Source organism: Macaca thibetana, chromosome 8, assembly GCF_024542745.1.
Source record: "Macaca thibetana thibetana isolate TM-01 chromosome 8, ASM2454274v1, whole genome shotgun sequence".
Classification (NCBI taxonomy): Eukaryota; Metazoa; Chordata; class Mammalia; order Primates; family Cercopithecidae; genus Macaca; species Macaca thibetana.
Genome location: NC_065585.1, coordinates 15,062,040 through 15,077,190, shown reverse-complemented (window position 1 = coordinate 15,077,190; position 15,151 = coordinate 15,062,040). Strand labels below are relative to the sequence as shown.

Genomic DNA, 15,151 nt, shown 5'->3' with positions numbered 1-15,151 from the left:
TGGCGCTCAGTCTAAGTGCTGTCCACATGGCAACATGTAAGCCTCGTGCCCCTCCACCTTCTTCCTGCTCTGTTCACATGGACAGGCACAGAAGTGGACGTGGTGGAGGCGGAAGGCGGAAGGTGGAGGACAGAAAGGGTCTGAAGGCCCACAGTTTGTAAGCTGGGGCAAGTACCACAAACTTTTATGTATCCAGAGTGATTGCTGACAAGGGTTGGAGTGACACACACAGTGCCGTGTGTTTGCTGTGTTATGTATACACCCGAAAGCACAGCCAGAGGAAGCCTTGATTCTCTCCTGTCAGCAGGGTAGTGAACAACTCACAAAATGGCCTGATTTCAGAAGTTTGGGATCAACTGAGAATATGTTTATTTAAAAGCAATTTTAAATATTAAAAAAAGTAGAAATTAACACATACAGTACTGAAAAACTGTCACATTAAACACATGTGAAATGACAAGTGTACTGATGTTTGATGATAACATCCAGATGAAAATTCGGCATTTAACTAGTGGCACTACAGGATTCCTATACAACATGTTGAAGTTCTAGGCAATAAAAAAATAAATAGCAATTGCTGTTCAACAGTAAAATAAGATACACACTATTTGCAGAACATAACTTTCCCCTCTGGGGGAAAAAGAACTAATTTGCTATTTTTTTTCATAAGGTTCCATATCTTCAAAATACTATATAATGTACAAAATTGCAGATAGTGGCTTACTGAGTTTAAGATCAAGATCAGACTTAAACTCAACAAGATCACCAAAGGTATATCTACCGAGTTTTCCTATGTCCCATATGTCCCACAGTAAGCTGGGTTAGAGAGAACTCAAATTCCTGATGGAAAACAAAACCGAACAAAAAAACTAGAAAAAAAATGTATTAAAAATGCTGTGTAAGTTGCTGCAAAAGGGGAAAAAGAATAGACACTAACTCCATGTAATTTTAAACATGCAGCTTTTGTGTATGTGTGTTTTTTTTCTTTTAAAAAAAAAAGTTTATTTTGAGATCAGTGAAAAGAGTCTAGGCCACAAAAATGAAGAGCTCTTTAATGCAAGTTAAAATGTGTAAATGAATGACTGGGACACTGAGCAACCTCAGATTCTGACTTCCATCCTGACACTGGTGTGGCTTCAGTACCGAGACTGCTAAAGCTGCCAGTCACCCCAGCATGTCAACTGGTTCCTCATGCTCTCAGTTTGGTGTGGAAATTCACATGTGCCCTGACACTGAGGAAGCAATTGCTTAAAATCACTTTCCAATAACAGCTGATAAAATATTTTGCAGGTTTGTCATGCAAGGTTTATTTATTAGGTGGCTATTCAAAGTTTGTATAGCAACCACTTAAGCAGAACTAAATTAATATTCACTAAGCACTGTAACGATGGAAGACGGCTTTTCCTAAGGGTTGGGTTGGGAGTTGTGCTTCTGTGAAATTAACATCTCTCACTCATTGCCAAGATTCTCTGCTTAAAAATATTAGTTTTCTGTGCTGTTGCCAAAATAGCAATTTAAGCAAATGTAGTGCCAGAATGACACATGAGCCTCGGACTCAGGGAACAGTTTCACTGACTGTGGAGTACAACTATTGCGTTCTTTTCCAAAATTCAGACTGATGTAAAAGACTGAAATACAGTGTTCTTAAGGATCTGATAAACATGGCTGGGATGAAAAGAAAACTTAGAGGGAAGAGTGCTTTTCACAGTGCAATTCATAGCAGCGTTCAAAAACTTGGTTATGAATTGACTTGAAGGTGGACAGAGCTTAAGACTGGAAAAATTATCTATAATTGGGGTTTAACAAAGAGCATGGGAAAAGAAACACTTGGTTTCAGCACCTGGATTCTACATACAGTAGGGAAAATGTGTGAAGGGTTGACTTTTAAATTCATCTTGAAGAATCTTTTAAAAGTTTAAATTTGTCCAAGAACAAAACTAAAGAAATAATAGAAAATGGATGCAATGGATGCTTCAACACATCTGAGGGATGTGCATTCATAACACAATGTCAATCCATACTCTTGAGAAAGCCAATGACTAGAAACAAATATTGTTGCAACCTTATAATTTCTGCTTTAATGGCAATCAAGTTTAAAAAATGTACAATTCCACTTATCCATACTATTCCTTTATAAAAGGCAGATTTCAGGTAAGCTTCTAAATGCATGCATAATGTAGAGGCTAATATTTTCTGGCAGTCCTTGGTTCCTGAAAGTTGAACTTCATATGTGTTTTAAACTTTTGTCAAAACAGTCATGAAAGATATGTTATTTTTGCATAATGAGGTAATATATCAGGGGCGGGCACTCATAAGACAGTATAAATCCACTTGTCTAAACTTGCATGAGGCTGTGTGCATTGTAAAATGCCACAAAGAATTTTGGGTCAGTGAATATTTTGCTGAAGGAATAATACTTACATTTAACTGAGCACTTTTCTGTAATAAATACCAAAGTAGGTTTTTGTAGCTGTAAACTGTGTACACAGATAACTACAGGCTGGTCTGTCATGGAGCTAAAAGTTTCACCTGGAAAACAGAACCCACCTCTTTGCTAATGTTGCATTTTCAGTAACACAATTGAGAATACTGCATTGTTAGGAACACAGAGTCAATTCTATGCCTTTCAACGGTTGCTGGAGACCACTTCTATTTGCAAAGTCAGCAGTTCCTATACTCCTATTTTTGTTTGTTTGCTTGTAAAACAGCATAGAGAGATGCAAGTGCTAGATGCCAAGGATGGCTTTGGCAAACCAGTAAGGCGCGCCGGGTCCGAGGCTACCCTCATACTGGCGAAGGCAGAAGACCACAGGATATTTACAACACACACTATATCCCCCTCCTGAGGTGGCCCTTCCATGAGTTTCTTACTCTGTAACAGCAGCTATATACACACTGTGCCCAGGGTTACATGGAGGCAGCAGTCTTGCATGAAGGATGTGGACAATCTTAAGGTTCTGCTTTTTGCTAGTCAGACAGGATATGAACAAAGGACACTGGAAAGACCCCCTTCCTTTCAGGCTGTCCTTCGATGTGGCCAATCTGCAGGGAGAAAACAGAGTGGTCAGGATGGAGGCAGCAGGCAGTGGCCCCATGACAAGCCCAATGGGTAAGAGCCCAGCCCAGTCTGCCCACAGACCTGGGGGTGGAATCCCAGGCTTACCCTTCTTCCCACCCTTCAGTGAACTACAGAGAGCTTAACGGTCATAAACTACATAAGGAAACAGCAAACGACAGAACTTCCAATATGCTCAGCATTCTATGTGGATCTTGCTGCACCCACACAGCAACCCCCAGAGGTGGATATTTCTTACACAGTTTACAATCTTCATTTTACAGATGAAGGGACAGTGGCCCAGAGAGGTGACATGCTCTCCCACAGGCATGGGGCTCTAGAGTCCTTGCTCTGAACCAGGGTGCCTGGCTGCCTTTACAGCTGGGTGACCTCAGACACACCTTGCTAAGTCTCTTCTCTGTAAAGTGGAGCTACAAAAATCCCTTCTTTCCAGGCTTGTGTGATACATTTAAAAAAGAAAAAAAAAAGCATATGAAAAGGCCGCTATGTAATATCACTTGTTTTCCGGTTACTGTGGAGGAAGAATACTGTGAAAGTTTGAGACTGATGGTGGCCAATGGCAATCTTATTGTCTGCTGCATTGGCCTGTAAGCCACAGTTACCTGTAAAAATTTTCTAATTACTTCAATTAGATCAGTATTGATTACACTAAAGAAAATCACGTAATGGGCCTTCAACAGAAGAAACAAAATCGTGCACATTGGCTTCCAATGCCAAATCGATAGGGAGGAAGGTGGTTTTAAGAGTGGAACAGAGTCAACCAGGCCCGCCCAGCTCTCCTGAAGGCCTGCCTACCTACCACATGTGGTCTTAGTTGGCATCGTGCATGTGTGAGGTCTTTGTGAATTTCACATCACAGTTAGGATGTGTGTGGCACCATCTTTACGTCTGGCGAGGCATGTAATGGTGGCACACACAATGTTCCCTAGGAATGATGCTAGGGACACCAATGACAGCTTCCGACTGCCCTCAGGTATCTCTGCTGTAGTCATCAGTTGCTTAGCAAAGAACATGATCACTGCCTGATTCTAATAATATTAACAGATTACAAAGTGAGTTCCTCAACATCCTTGTGAGAAATGAATAATCATGTCCCATTTTTCAGAGGGAAAGTGAGGCTTACAGTAGGGACATGCTTTATTTATCCAAGGCCCACAGAGCTTGTAACTGATTCACGCGGGGGGCTTCAGAGCCCACCTCCTCGTCATGAGACTAAATGGGCTCTCTGACAGGCTTCATGCCAGGGGCAGGCCCCACTCTGCTGACAGAGGCTGAAGGCACCCCCTGGGCCCCCCTAGGCTGATCCCTTTAGTTCAGGGTTTCTCAACCACGGTGCTACTGGCATCCTTGCTTGTGGGGGCTCCTTGAGTACTGGAGGATGTTTAGTGGCATCCCTGGCTTCCATCTACTAGGTGTTGGTAGCAACCCCCTTCCTTGGTCCTGACAATATTTCCAGATGTTGTAAATGTCCTGGAGGGCAAAATTGCCCCAGTTGAGTCCAAACAAAATCCTTAGAGCTGTGATTAAGAATCTGGGCCGGGCGCGGTGGCTCAAGCCTGTAATCCCAGCACTTTGGGAGGCCGAGACGGGCGGATCACGAGGTCAGGAGATCGAGACCATCCTGGCTAACATGGTGAAACCCCATCTCTACTAAAAATACAAAAAAAAAAAAACTAGCCGGGCGAGGTGGCGGGCGCCTGTAGTCCCAGCTACTCGGGAGGCTGAGGCAGGAGAATAGCATAAACCCGGGAGGCGGAGCTTGCAGTGAGCTGAGATCCAGCCACTGCACTCTAGCCTGGGTGACAGAGAGAGACTCCGTCTCAAAAAAAAAAAAAAAAAAAAAAAAAAAAAAAAAAAAATCTGACGTCACTGTTTAGGCCTGAAGGAAGAAAAGTCAAGGTGAATGTGTGTCCATGCATATGGGTGTGTGCACACATTATATACACATGTATTTCTGGGCATTCTTAGGTACTGCTGGCTCAATGGCGAGCCTCAGGTCCCTTCCTGGCAGACAAAACTGAATCCCTCTTGGCAGAAGGGGGCTCAGGCTGCCAAGGAAGGGGAATTTTCAGCCTGATGGCAGGAAATGATCAACAAGGAAAGCAGAAGAGGGGGCTTGTTCACTGTACCTTGGACTAGCAGTTCCCATCGGGACTTACTCCCTGGAAACCTGAAAATTAACAGATGTGCGGACTGCCCTCACAGGTCACTGATAGCCTGAGTACCCAGCAAGGCCTATGAGGATGCTGATGTCTTTCCCTCCTGATGCCTGGGCTGCAGGTTTTAATGTAAAAGGAGTTTTCATAGATATTTTCATTTAATCTTTTCCTAACATTACATGGAGAAGGTGTCTTGGCCTATTTGACAAAGAAAGAACTGCAGACTGGATTAAGAATGGAGCCTGAGGACTTGTCAACTGCTTAGCCTGAGCAGGAACTCCGGCCTTCTGATTCCCAGCCTGGGGACAGTGTGGAATGGTGAGCAAAGCATATAGGCTCTGGGGTCAGGGCCGATCCAGAATCTTGACTTAGCCTGCTTACTGGTTGAGGGAGCACAGGCAACATGCTCAACTTTTTTCTGCTTTAGTTTTTTATCTGAAAAATCAGAAAATGCCTACAATTTACAAGGTTACATGATACCGTGGGTAAAGCACATACAAATGTGAATTCTCTTGACCTGTCTTCAAAGCCCCATGGCTGTTTTTCTTTTTTTTCAGACGAAGTCTTACTCTGTTGCCCAGGCTGTAGTGTAGTGCAACCTCTGCCTCCCGGGTTCAAGCGATTCTCCTGCCTTGGCCTCCCGAGTAGCTGGGACTACAGGCGCACGCCATCATGCCTGGCGAATTTTTTTTATTTTTAGTAGAGACGGGGTTTCACCTGCTGGCCAGGCTGGTCTCGAACTCCTGACCTCGTGATCCATCTGCCTTGGCCTCCCAAAGTGCTGGAGTTACAGGTGTGAGCCACCGTGCCCGGCCAGCTCCATGGCTGTTTTTCTAGCATGTAATAGTGTGTGACACAGAAAATACAATTGAGAATACTGCATTCAATGGCTGTTGGGTGAGTGATGCAGCTCAAGGGACCTCTTTTACTGCACTGTTTGTAGGCTCCCATGTGGTGCCTGCCAAGGCATGCTGTATGAATGTACCAATGAAGTGGATGGATTCGTACGTACCCACCACTCCTGGTCCTCTTCCCCTGTGACGATAATCACTTCTCCCTCGATGAATGTGAGCTCATCATCGTTGTCCGCCTGGCAGTCATAAATGGTCTTCACCCGCCTCACTTTATTTTTCCCCTTAAAGAAAGAAACTGGGTTTTAATTGAAAGAATGGCCTGAATGGAAAAAAAGAGCAGCGGTTCTTTGTAAAATGGTTGACCTTGGGCAAGTAACTTAACCTCGCTGAGCCTTGATTTCCTCACCCTTGAAGGGCGGGAAGAGTGCCTGCCAGGTGCCCGGTATACTGTGTGCTCTTAAGGAACCACAGGCCCTTCCTCTCCCCCCATCATCAGTGTGGCCCCGCATTGGTGACTGGGCATCAACAAGTTATTTTCACCAGAAAGCAAACACTATGGGTAGGGATCAAAATTCAGCTTCACCAAAAAACATCAAGCACTCGGTACCCTCCCAACCCACATCAGCTTGCAGAATGACAGCAGAGTCTAAAAATGTTTTTAGGAAACATGACGTAAAGCAAAATGTGCAGCTTCGACATACTGAATGTGCAGCATAAACAAATTTGTCAGTCCCCTCATGCAAAAGAGCAAGTCAGTACATGCTGGTTAAACACAGCAGGATCGGCCTGGGGCTAGGAGAAGTCTATGTAGTTCCTAAAACAGTTTTAATTTTTGATCAGTTTTGATTTGAGCATTTATTTGTTGAACTTCCAGTTCTTTGCAAACAGAAAAGTGAAAATAGAGGTGTCACCTTCTAAGCGATGGGTTGTTTGTTTTGCACCCGGCTAATTGGCAATTTTAAAAAAAGCAAGCTGTCTGTTTAAATGTTTTGGGTGGAGTGACTCTTCCTCTCTGTCCCCTGGTTTCTCCTTTAATCACCCTGATAGTTCCAGCTGCTTTCTAAGCTCCCTTCAGGGCCTGTGCGAGTGGGCTGGAGAAGCCTGGCAGAACTGTGGCAGTGACTGCGTGAGCAACTGAGAGGCCTGTAGTGTGTTAATTTATAACGCGGAGATTAAATGACATAATAAAACTGTATAGTGTGTAGCATGAAATGAAAATTTTGCGTAAGTGGTGCTTGAGAGTCATGAAGAGTTCCCTTTTGAATACTAGAAGTATCTACCATCAGACACGGCAGCCTCCAACCTACAGGAAGATGGGTTTTATTTTTCTTAATTTAAGTATTGATATGACATACTTTTATTGTAACTTTTTTTTTTTTGAGAAGGGGTTTCACTCTGTTGCCCAGGCTAGAGTGCAGTGGCATGATCATGCTCACTGCAGCCTTGATCTCCAGGGCTCAAGCAATCTTCCCGCCTCAGCCTCCCAAGTAGCTGGGATAGCAGGCATGTGCCACCATGCCCAGCTAATTAATTTTTATTTTTTAAAGAAATGGGTTCTCCGTATGTTGCCCAGGCTGCTCATGAATCCTGGGCTCAAGGGAACCTCCCACTTTGGCCTCCCAAAGTGCTGGAATTACAGAAGTGAGCCACTGCACCCAGCCTCATTTTAATTTTTTTGAGACAGGGTCTTGTACTGTCACCCAGGTTGGAGTGTAGTGGTGTGATCATTGAACTCCTGGCCTCAAGCAATTCACTTACCTCTTCCCAAAGTGCTGGGTACTGTGTATAACAGAATGTGAGGGGGGTAGAACTGCCATGTGCAGTGGGAGAACTTTTGGTTTCCCTGTTGACTGTGTTCCCCCTCCTGGGGAGCTGGTGCCCTGGTGGGAGGGCAGCTATGTTCCAGATAAAAAGCATGTGACATCTTCCTGGAGTACCACATCTCCACAAAGAATGTGAGGAATAAAATCACTTATATTAAAATAAAATTGATATACAGTAGGAAACACTTCATGAAAATGACAGAATATGAGATTTCTACAAAATTCTATGCTATTCTATTATATCGAGAGCTCTATCTCCAATTCCTTTAGGAAGATGCAGTGAGAAGGTCTGACTCAGCAGATACTCAGGGAGCCAGGCGCAGTGGCTCATGCCTGTAATCTTAGCACTTTGAGAGACCAAGGTGGGAGGATTGCTTGAGCCCAGGAGTTCAAGACCAGCCTGGGCGACATGGCAAAACCCCATCTCTATCAAAAATATTAAAAAAAGCCAGGTGTGGTGATGCGCACCTGTGGTCCCAGCTCCTCAGGAGGTTGAGGTAAGAGGATCACCTGAGCCTAGTAGATTGAGGCTGCAGTGAGCTGTGATCGCACCACTGCACTCTAGCCTGGGAGACAGAGCAAGCCCTTCTCAAAAAAAAAAAAAAAAAAAAAATACCCAGACATCTGAGAGGGAAATTGCTTTCTCACGACCCTCAGGAAAAGAAAAGTTTCATCCTCAAGGTTCCTAGATAAGAGTGACTACTTGCTGAGTGGTCTAGGTGCCAGCCAAGTGCTACTCATTTGTCACTGTATTTCATCATCTGTGAGCTCAGATGTTATATTAGCTCCTTTTTGTATGTGAAGAAAGTAAGGCTCAGAGAAAGTAACTTGCCAAGGTTGTACAGCTATGTTAGGCACTGAAGCCAGGACTTGAAGCCGTCTGCTGGAGCCTAAAGCCTGAGTTTGTAACCCACAGGCTCCAATCCACCATCATGCTTGAACCAGAGCACATAAGGGTCAGGTGAGCAAGCTCTCGCTTTTTCTTGTGTAAGTTGGAGCACTCGCCCTCCCACCAACTTGCAAAGTGCGGCATAGGGTTCCTAAGGGCCTGAACACTGGTCCCACCCACCGTATTGATTTTTCTGGGCAGTGGTACAGGCGTCTCTGGCAGAGTAGGCGTGAGGTCATTGGAGTCTTCAGATGCTTGCTTTTGGATGGCATCTCTGGACTGCACATTTGGGGACAGATCCAATGGGTGTGACTTCGGTGTGACCTCAGAGGGTTGCTGAGCCTTGGGTGAGACATCTCCAGTCTGGGATTTTGCTAGCAGGTCTCCCAGTTGTGGTTTGGGGGGAAGGTCCTTCATCTGTGGTTTGGGAGGTAAGTCTGAGAGCTGGGGTTTGGGTGGCAGGTCCCCCAGCTGTGGTTTGGGGGGCAGTTCTCCTGGCTTGGGTGGCAAATCTCCAACTTGGGGCCTGGGGGCCAGTTCTGTGGGCTTCGGGGGCAGGTCTCCAGGTGGTGGTTTTTGTGGCAACTCTGCCAACTGTGATGATTTCTGAAAGATTTCGGGCGGGATGTTGGATTTGTCTATGGAGAGATGATCTGTTTTCCTTAGTGCCACTGTGGAAGCAATCAAAAACAGGGAGGTCATTGGTGGGAAGGGCTGCTTTCCTGTCAGTCACCTAAAAGAGGCGCCATCATCACGAAGGGAACTGGCCTACAGTGAGCACTTGAAATGGATGGACTCAGGGGCCAGGTCCCCCAGGCGCTTCACAAAGACAGTGTCTGAAAGCCTGGAAAGCGCTACAATTCAAGACTTCAGGCTTCAATCATGTAAGAACAAGATGTCTACATTTATCCAGAATTAAAAAAAAACACGCAGAAACAGATTGCAGAGAATCGGAAAGTACAGAGTTCTTAAGCCTAACACCTAAATGTAGCCATTTAAAATTATTTTATATAGCTCCTTTTAATTTTCATATATATTTTCTATAGATACAACTTTTACTTGCTTTTATCTAATACCATTTTAGCAACAGTATTTGTCATGTTACTAAAAATTATTTACTAGTCACATATAATTTTGAATGGTGCATTCTATTCCATTCTACAGCTGTATCATAATTTATTATGATTTCTCCCCATTTTACATGATTCATGCAGTATGTAAGAGAAGCAACAAAAGGCTTCTTCTCTCTCTCTGTGCCCCTGTCTCTTAACTTCAGTTACATTTTGGTGATACACATGCATGTGCTATGTCTTTTAAAAACCATACAAGGGATACATACTTTGTCTGAAACTTTGCTTTTCTCCCACTTAATATGTTTAGTAGAGTTCCAAATCAGTTCTTTTTTGTTCTGTTTAATGGCTGCATAGTATGCACAGCTTAGGAAGTGTATCAATTTGTTGACCCATTCCCATAGCTCTTTGCACAGCTCTTGGTACTTAGAAAACTATGGACATGTCTCCAATTCTAGTTCTACCGCTTACTAGCTGTGTGAATTTAGGCAAATTACACAACCTCTCTGTGCTGCAATTTACTCATCTCTTAAAACCCTACTTCAAAGGGTTGGCATGCAGATTACATGGGTTAATATATGCAAAGAATTTACTGACAGGTCCTGGCACGCTGTAAGCATTATGTAGTAGCACTACCATCACTGTTAGGGTTCTTTAAGGCCCTATTACAGTATTACATTCCTGTTTCACTCATTTTTGTAACTTTGGCTCCTGGCATAGGGGCCAAGCACATAGCATGCTCTCAGGGAGGAAACAGCTGACTAAGGCACACTGAGTGACTCACACTAGGAATTTGATCCTAAAAATATAATGCATTCAGAAAGACATTCTTAAAGAAGGAGAAGAAACAGATAAACCTCATGTTGTAAATGTCACAGGCTGTACTGGGGCTGTTTCTGCCCATGACCTGTCTAGTTGTATCTCTAAAAAAATCAAAATCAAGGGGCACCCTGCTCACGGGCTGGTTCCTAAACTTCAGCTGAGGTGGTTTGGCTCTAATAGTAAATTTACATCAATCGCATTCTTCTCTTGGAAGCCTGAAATTGGCTAAGAAACAATCTGAGCCAGGCAGTCAAGAGGGAAAAAGCTAGGTGGAATCCCTGCGGTGGTGGGGCTAGAAAGGCCTTGGCTGTGAGTCACACTGATGGGGCAAGAGAAACTGTAAGTGCCAGGCATGGAAAATCTTCAAAATATCCCAGCCTCTTCACCTGCAGCACCAACTCTAGGAATTTATCCTAAAGCAGTGATCAAAGTCATACACAGATGTCTGTGCTCCAGTGTTTGGCACGGTACTGCTTATAACGAAAAAAATGCCACCCGTCTGAATGCAGAGGATTGTATGGACAATAAATAAAAATTAGTCAGGTGTGGTGGTACATGCCTGTAGTCCTAGCTACTCGGGAGACTAAGACTGGAGGACCGCTTGAGCCCAGGAGTCCAAGGCTGCAGTGAACTATGACGGTGCCATTGCACTCCAGCCTGGGTGACAGAGTGAGACTGTCTTAAAAAGCAAACCAACAAACGACAATGATATGTAGCCAATAAAGATTATACTGTTGTGTAATTAATAGCATGAAAAATGTTTTTATTATGTCAAAAATATTAAACAGAAACTTTAAAAAAGAGCAGAGAAAAAAAGACCAAAGATATACACTAATTCATCAGTTATCTTGGGTGGTAAGACTTCAGGTAGTTTTTATTTTTCTTTTTAGTTCTATTGAGACAGGGTCTTCCTCTGTTACTGAGGCTGAAGTGCAGTGGTGCAATCAGGGCTCACTGCAACCTTGACCTCCCAGTCTCCAAGTGATATTCGTGTCTCAGCCTCCTGAGTAGCTAGGACCACAGGTATGTGCCACCACACTTCAGCTAATTTTTAATTTTTTAGTAGAGATGTGCATGGCCATGCTGTCCCCAGCTTCAGGTATCTAGACCCTGTCCCACATCCTCTCTCCACACTCCTGGCTTTGGTGTGACAATGTGACTGCTGGCACCAGTCTGAGACCCTTGAAGGGAAGAGGCAAGGCTGGTCAGGGCCTCAATGCACACTGGCCCAGGTGATACAACTCTGGGCAGGAGAGAGATGGGACCACAGGGCAGGGAAGGAGAGGAGACTGGCCTTGAGATGTGCTGCATGACGCAGCTTCACCTTCTTAACAGCCCCGTGATGTGGATATCACCATCATCTCCATCTTCCAAGATACCGAGGGAGGCCGTGGAGCCTCCCAAGTCACAAAGTGAGTAAGGGATGGTTGATTCCTAGCCCAACGATAGTTCAGACTTACAGGAAAAGGGTTACCATTCAACCCCTATTTGCTGGGCATATGCTGTGCCCAGCACCATTTCAGGCACTTGGGACACAGCAGATGGAAAGGACTAGGCCCCTGCCTGCTGGGAGCTCACACTCTGCGAGAGGGTGACAAGTAAACATGCAGTTACCAGAGGGTGAGGGCAGGTAAGCAGGGGAAGGGAGAACAGAGTGCTGGCTGGGTGTGGAGGAAGAGAGTGACCACCAAGGAGGGTGTGGTCAGGGAAGGCCACTCTGATACTGCAAGAATAGGTCAAAAATGTGCAGGAGGTCTGGACATCAGCCATGTTGATATCTGGTGGGGGTTGGGAGAAGAACCACCGGATGGCTCAGGACAGAGGAGTGACGTGATTGAATGTGGAAGGCTCCAGTATTCTGCTGAGAACAGACTGCAGGACCAGGTTTGAAGGTTCCAGGCAGACAGGGTAGGAGGCTCCAACTGTCCAGACAAGAGATGATACTCATTTGATCCTGGGTGACAACGGTGGAGATGGTGAGAAGTGACTGGGTTTTAAATAGATGTGGAAGGGGGAATAAACAGTATTTGTGCAAGCACAGGATGTGGTGTGTGAGAGAAAAAGAGTTAATTAAGCACCTCTGTCAGGCTTTAAGGCCTGAACATCTGGAAGAATGACACTGCCTTTAACAGACGGGGACACTGAGGGAGAAACAGTCTGGAGTGGAGTCAGAGTCCGTATTCCAGTTTTAAGTCGAGAAGCCTGTGAGACATTGTGTGGGGAAAAGCTCGCTCCTCTAATCGTGCTTTTTCCTCCACTCTCACACCACAACGATCATCAACACAGAAGAAAACTTCTGTGACCAAATGTGTGGGGGTCTCACCCCACCACTAAGCAGTGGACACCAGCCAGGTGTCCTCTAATCCAATTCTGACACCATCTACCTGGAGACAGCATTAGATCCCATAGCTTGAGGCTCAGTTCCCCAGAATGTTCCCACCTTCCTGCCCAGTCGCAAGCCCAGGCCTCTGGAATTTCTGACCAGTTGGCTTCAACTGGGGTTCGACTGATTTGCTAGAGTGGCTCACAGAACTCAGAGAAACACTTACCTAAGTTTATCAGTTTACTAAGAAGTGTGTGTGTGTGTGTGAGAATCATGGTTCACTGCAGCCTTGGTCTCCCAGGCTCAAGCTATCCTCCCACCTCAGCCTCCCAAGCAGCTAGGACTACAGGCCCGTGTCACCATGCCCAGCTATTTCTGTTTTTTATTATAATCTGTAGACACAAGGTCTCATTATGTTACCCGGCTGGTCTCCAACTCCTGGGCTCAAGTGATCCACCCACCTTGGCCTCCCTAAGTGCTGGGATTACAGGTGTGAGCCTTCTCAGGGCCACAGCTCCTGGCCCTAAGAAGGATATTTTAAAGAATAAACAGCCGGATGAACAGATACACAGGGTGAGGTCTGGAAGGGTCTTGAGCACAGGAGCTTCTGAACCTGTGGATTTGGGGGTGTGCCGCCCTCCCAGCACGCGGACGAGTTCTTCTTCACTTTCCTGTTGGCCTCCACGGGTTTAGCTTTCTAGAAGCTCCCTGAACCCAGTCTTCTAGGGTTTTTAATGGTAGCTTCATGACGTCAGCATTCCTTCCCCCAGGGTATAGGGTAGGACTCTCTTAGGGAAGGATCTCAAACCCACAGTCGGCAAGATGGGAAAAGATTACAGTCCTGCCTTGGGCACATAAAGGAGGGCAGGAGAGTTTCTGTTTCCTGAGGCCTAACACATCCAGCATCACAACAAAAGACTGTAACAAGGGATGTGGACATTATGAACTAGGAACTGTGGATGAATACCAATACATATATACCTACAGCTCCAAATATATATATATATAAAAAACACCATAGGCTGCTCCTTGGTTTTCAACCACAGATCCCTTATACCAAAACAAATGTGTCTATCAGAACATTTGTTGTAGCATTTATAAAACAGTTACAAAAATGCTGCCACCTAAAATCTGGAGAAGTCAGTGTGGGTAGGGATGGATTTAAAGAAATAACTAATTTGTCCTATGAAGTCATACAAACACTTTCATAATTGTGTACTAACCTCACTGTTCTTTCCTGCCTTGGTCCTCATTGTTCTTTCCCGCCTTGTTCTACTGCTATTGGACATTAGGATAAACTTGTGCAGAGCTGTTTCGCACAGAGATCAGCTGATGGTTAGCTAGATCCAGTTCCTTCTTGGGCCATTTTCCACAGGCATTCCATCCTGAGGGGGCTTCAACTCAACCTCCCAATACATCTGATCGTATCAGTATTATCATAAGGCTTATTTACACGAGGAAGCTGAACCTTACCAACGCCCCCAGTATTACACCATATTGTGGTACAATCATGGTACAATTTAGCTTCATTACAGATTAGTAAGAATGACAGAGGTATTTCCTTTGCCTTCCCAATAAAATCTCCCCTTGGCCATATAACAAATATTAAGGACAGGTGTTGTTAACAATGGCCATGACTCAGTCATTTCTGGATTCAAAGTTAATTAGAGGCAGAGCCAATCACTATGTCTCATCTCACAGGATTGTACTAAGACTAGTTTCCACTGGGTGCTATTAGTTACAGCATAGCCCACCTGTCTCCTGCAGGCAGGACATGGGTGGTGTTAATTTTACTAATTAAATAGAGACAGGGTCTCACTTCATTGCCCAGGCAGGTCTTGAACTCCTGGGCTCAAGTGATCCTCCCACTTCAGCCTCCCAAAGTGCTAGGATTAAAGGCTGGAGCCACAATACCTGGCTTCCTTCCTTCCTTTCCTTTCTTTCATTCATTCGATGGGTGTTTAGAATAGTTCCTATACCTACCAACGACACTGCAGAACATGTTTTACTTTGCCCTAATCTAAAGGCACGGGCAGTCATAGTACATTGATGTAAACTGCAAGTGCCCTCAGATAACTTCCATAAATTCAGAAGGCCGTAAGAGTCCCACAGGTGTGCCCCTGAGCCTCAGCAGC

The 15,151-nt window shown here is 44.9% G+C and overlaps 1 protein-coding gene across 5 annotated transcripts in view; it reads right to left on the bottom strand.

Annotated features, from left to right (window-relative positions):
• Window positions 1-345: 345 nt before the first annotated feature.
• Window positions 346-15,151, bottom strand: part of ASAP1 (ArfGAP with SH3 domain, ankyrin repeat and PH domain 1) — a 395,931-nt gene continuing 381,125 nt past the window's right edge. For 4 of the 5 annotated variants that reach the window (XM_050801573.1, XM_050801576.1, XM_050801574.1 and 1 more), the window contains 3 exons: window positions 8,982-9,472; window positions 6,248-6,370; window positions 346-3,042 (listed from right to left, as the gene is read on the bottom strand). In XM_050801573.1, the coding sequence (XP_050657530.1) occupies window positions 2,968-3,042; window positions 6,248-6,370; window positions 8,982-9,472 (689 nt within the window). In that variant the 3' untranslated portion in view covers window positions 346-2,967. The remainder of the gene's footprint in view (window positions 3,043-6,247; window positions 6,371-8,981; window positions 9,473-15,151) is intronic. The other variant, XM_050801575.1, reaches the window with a different exon arrangement.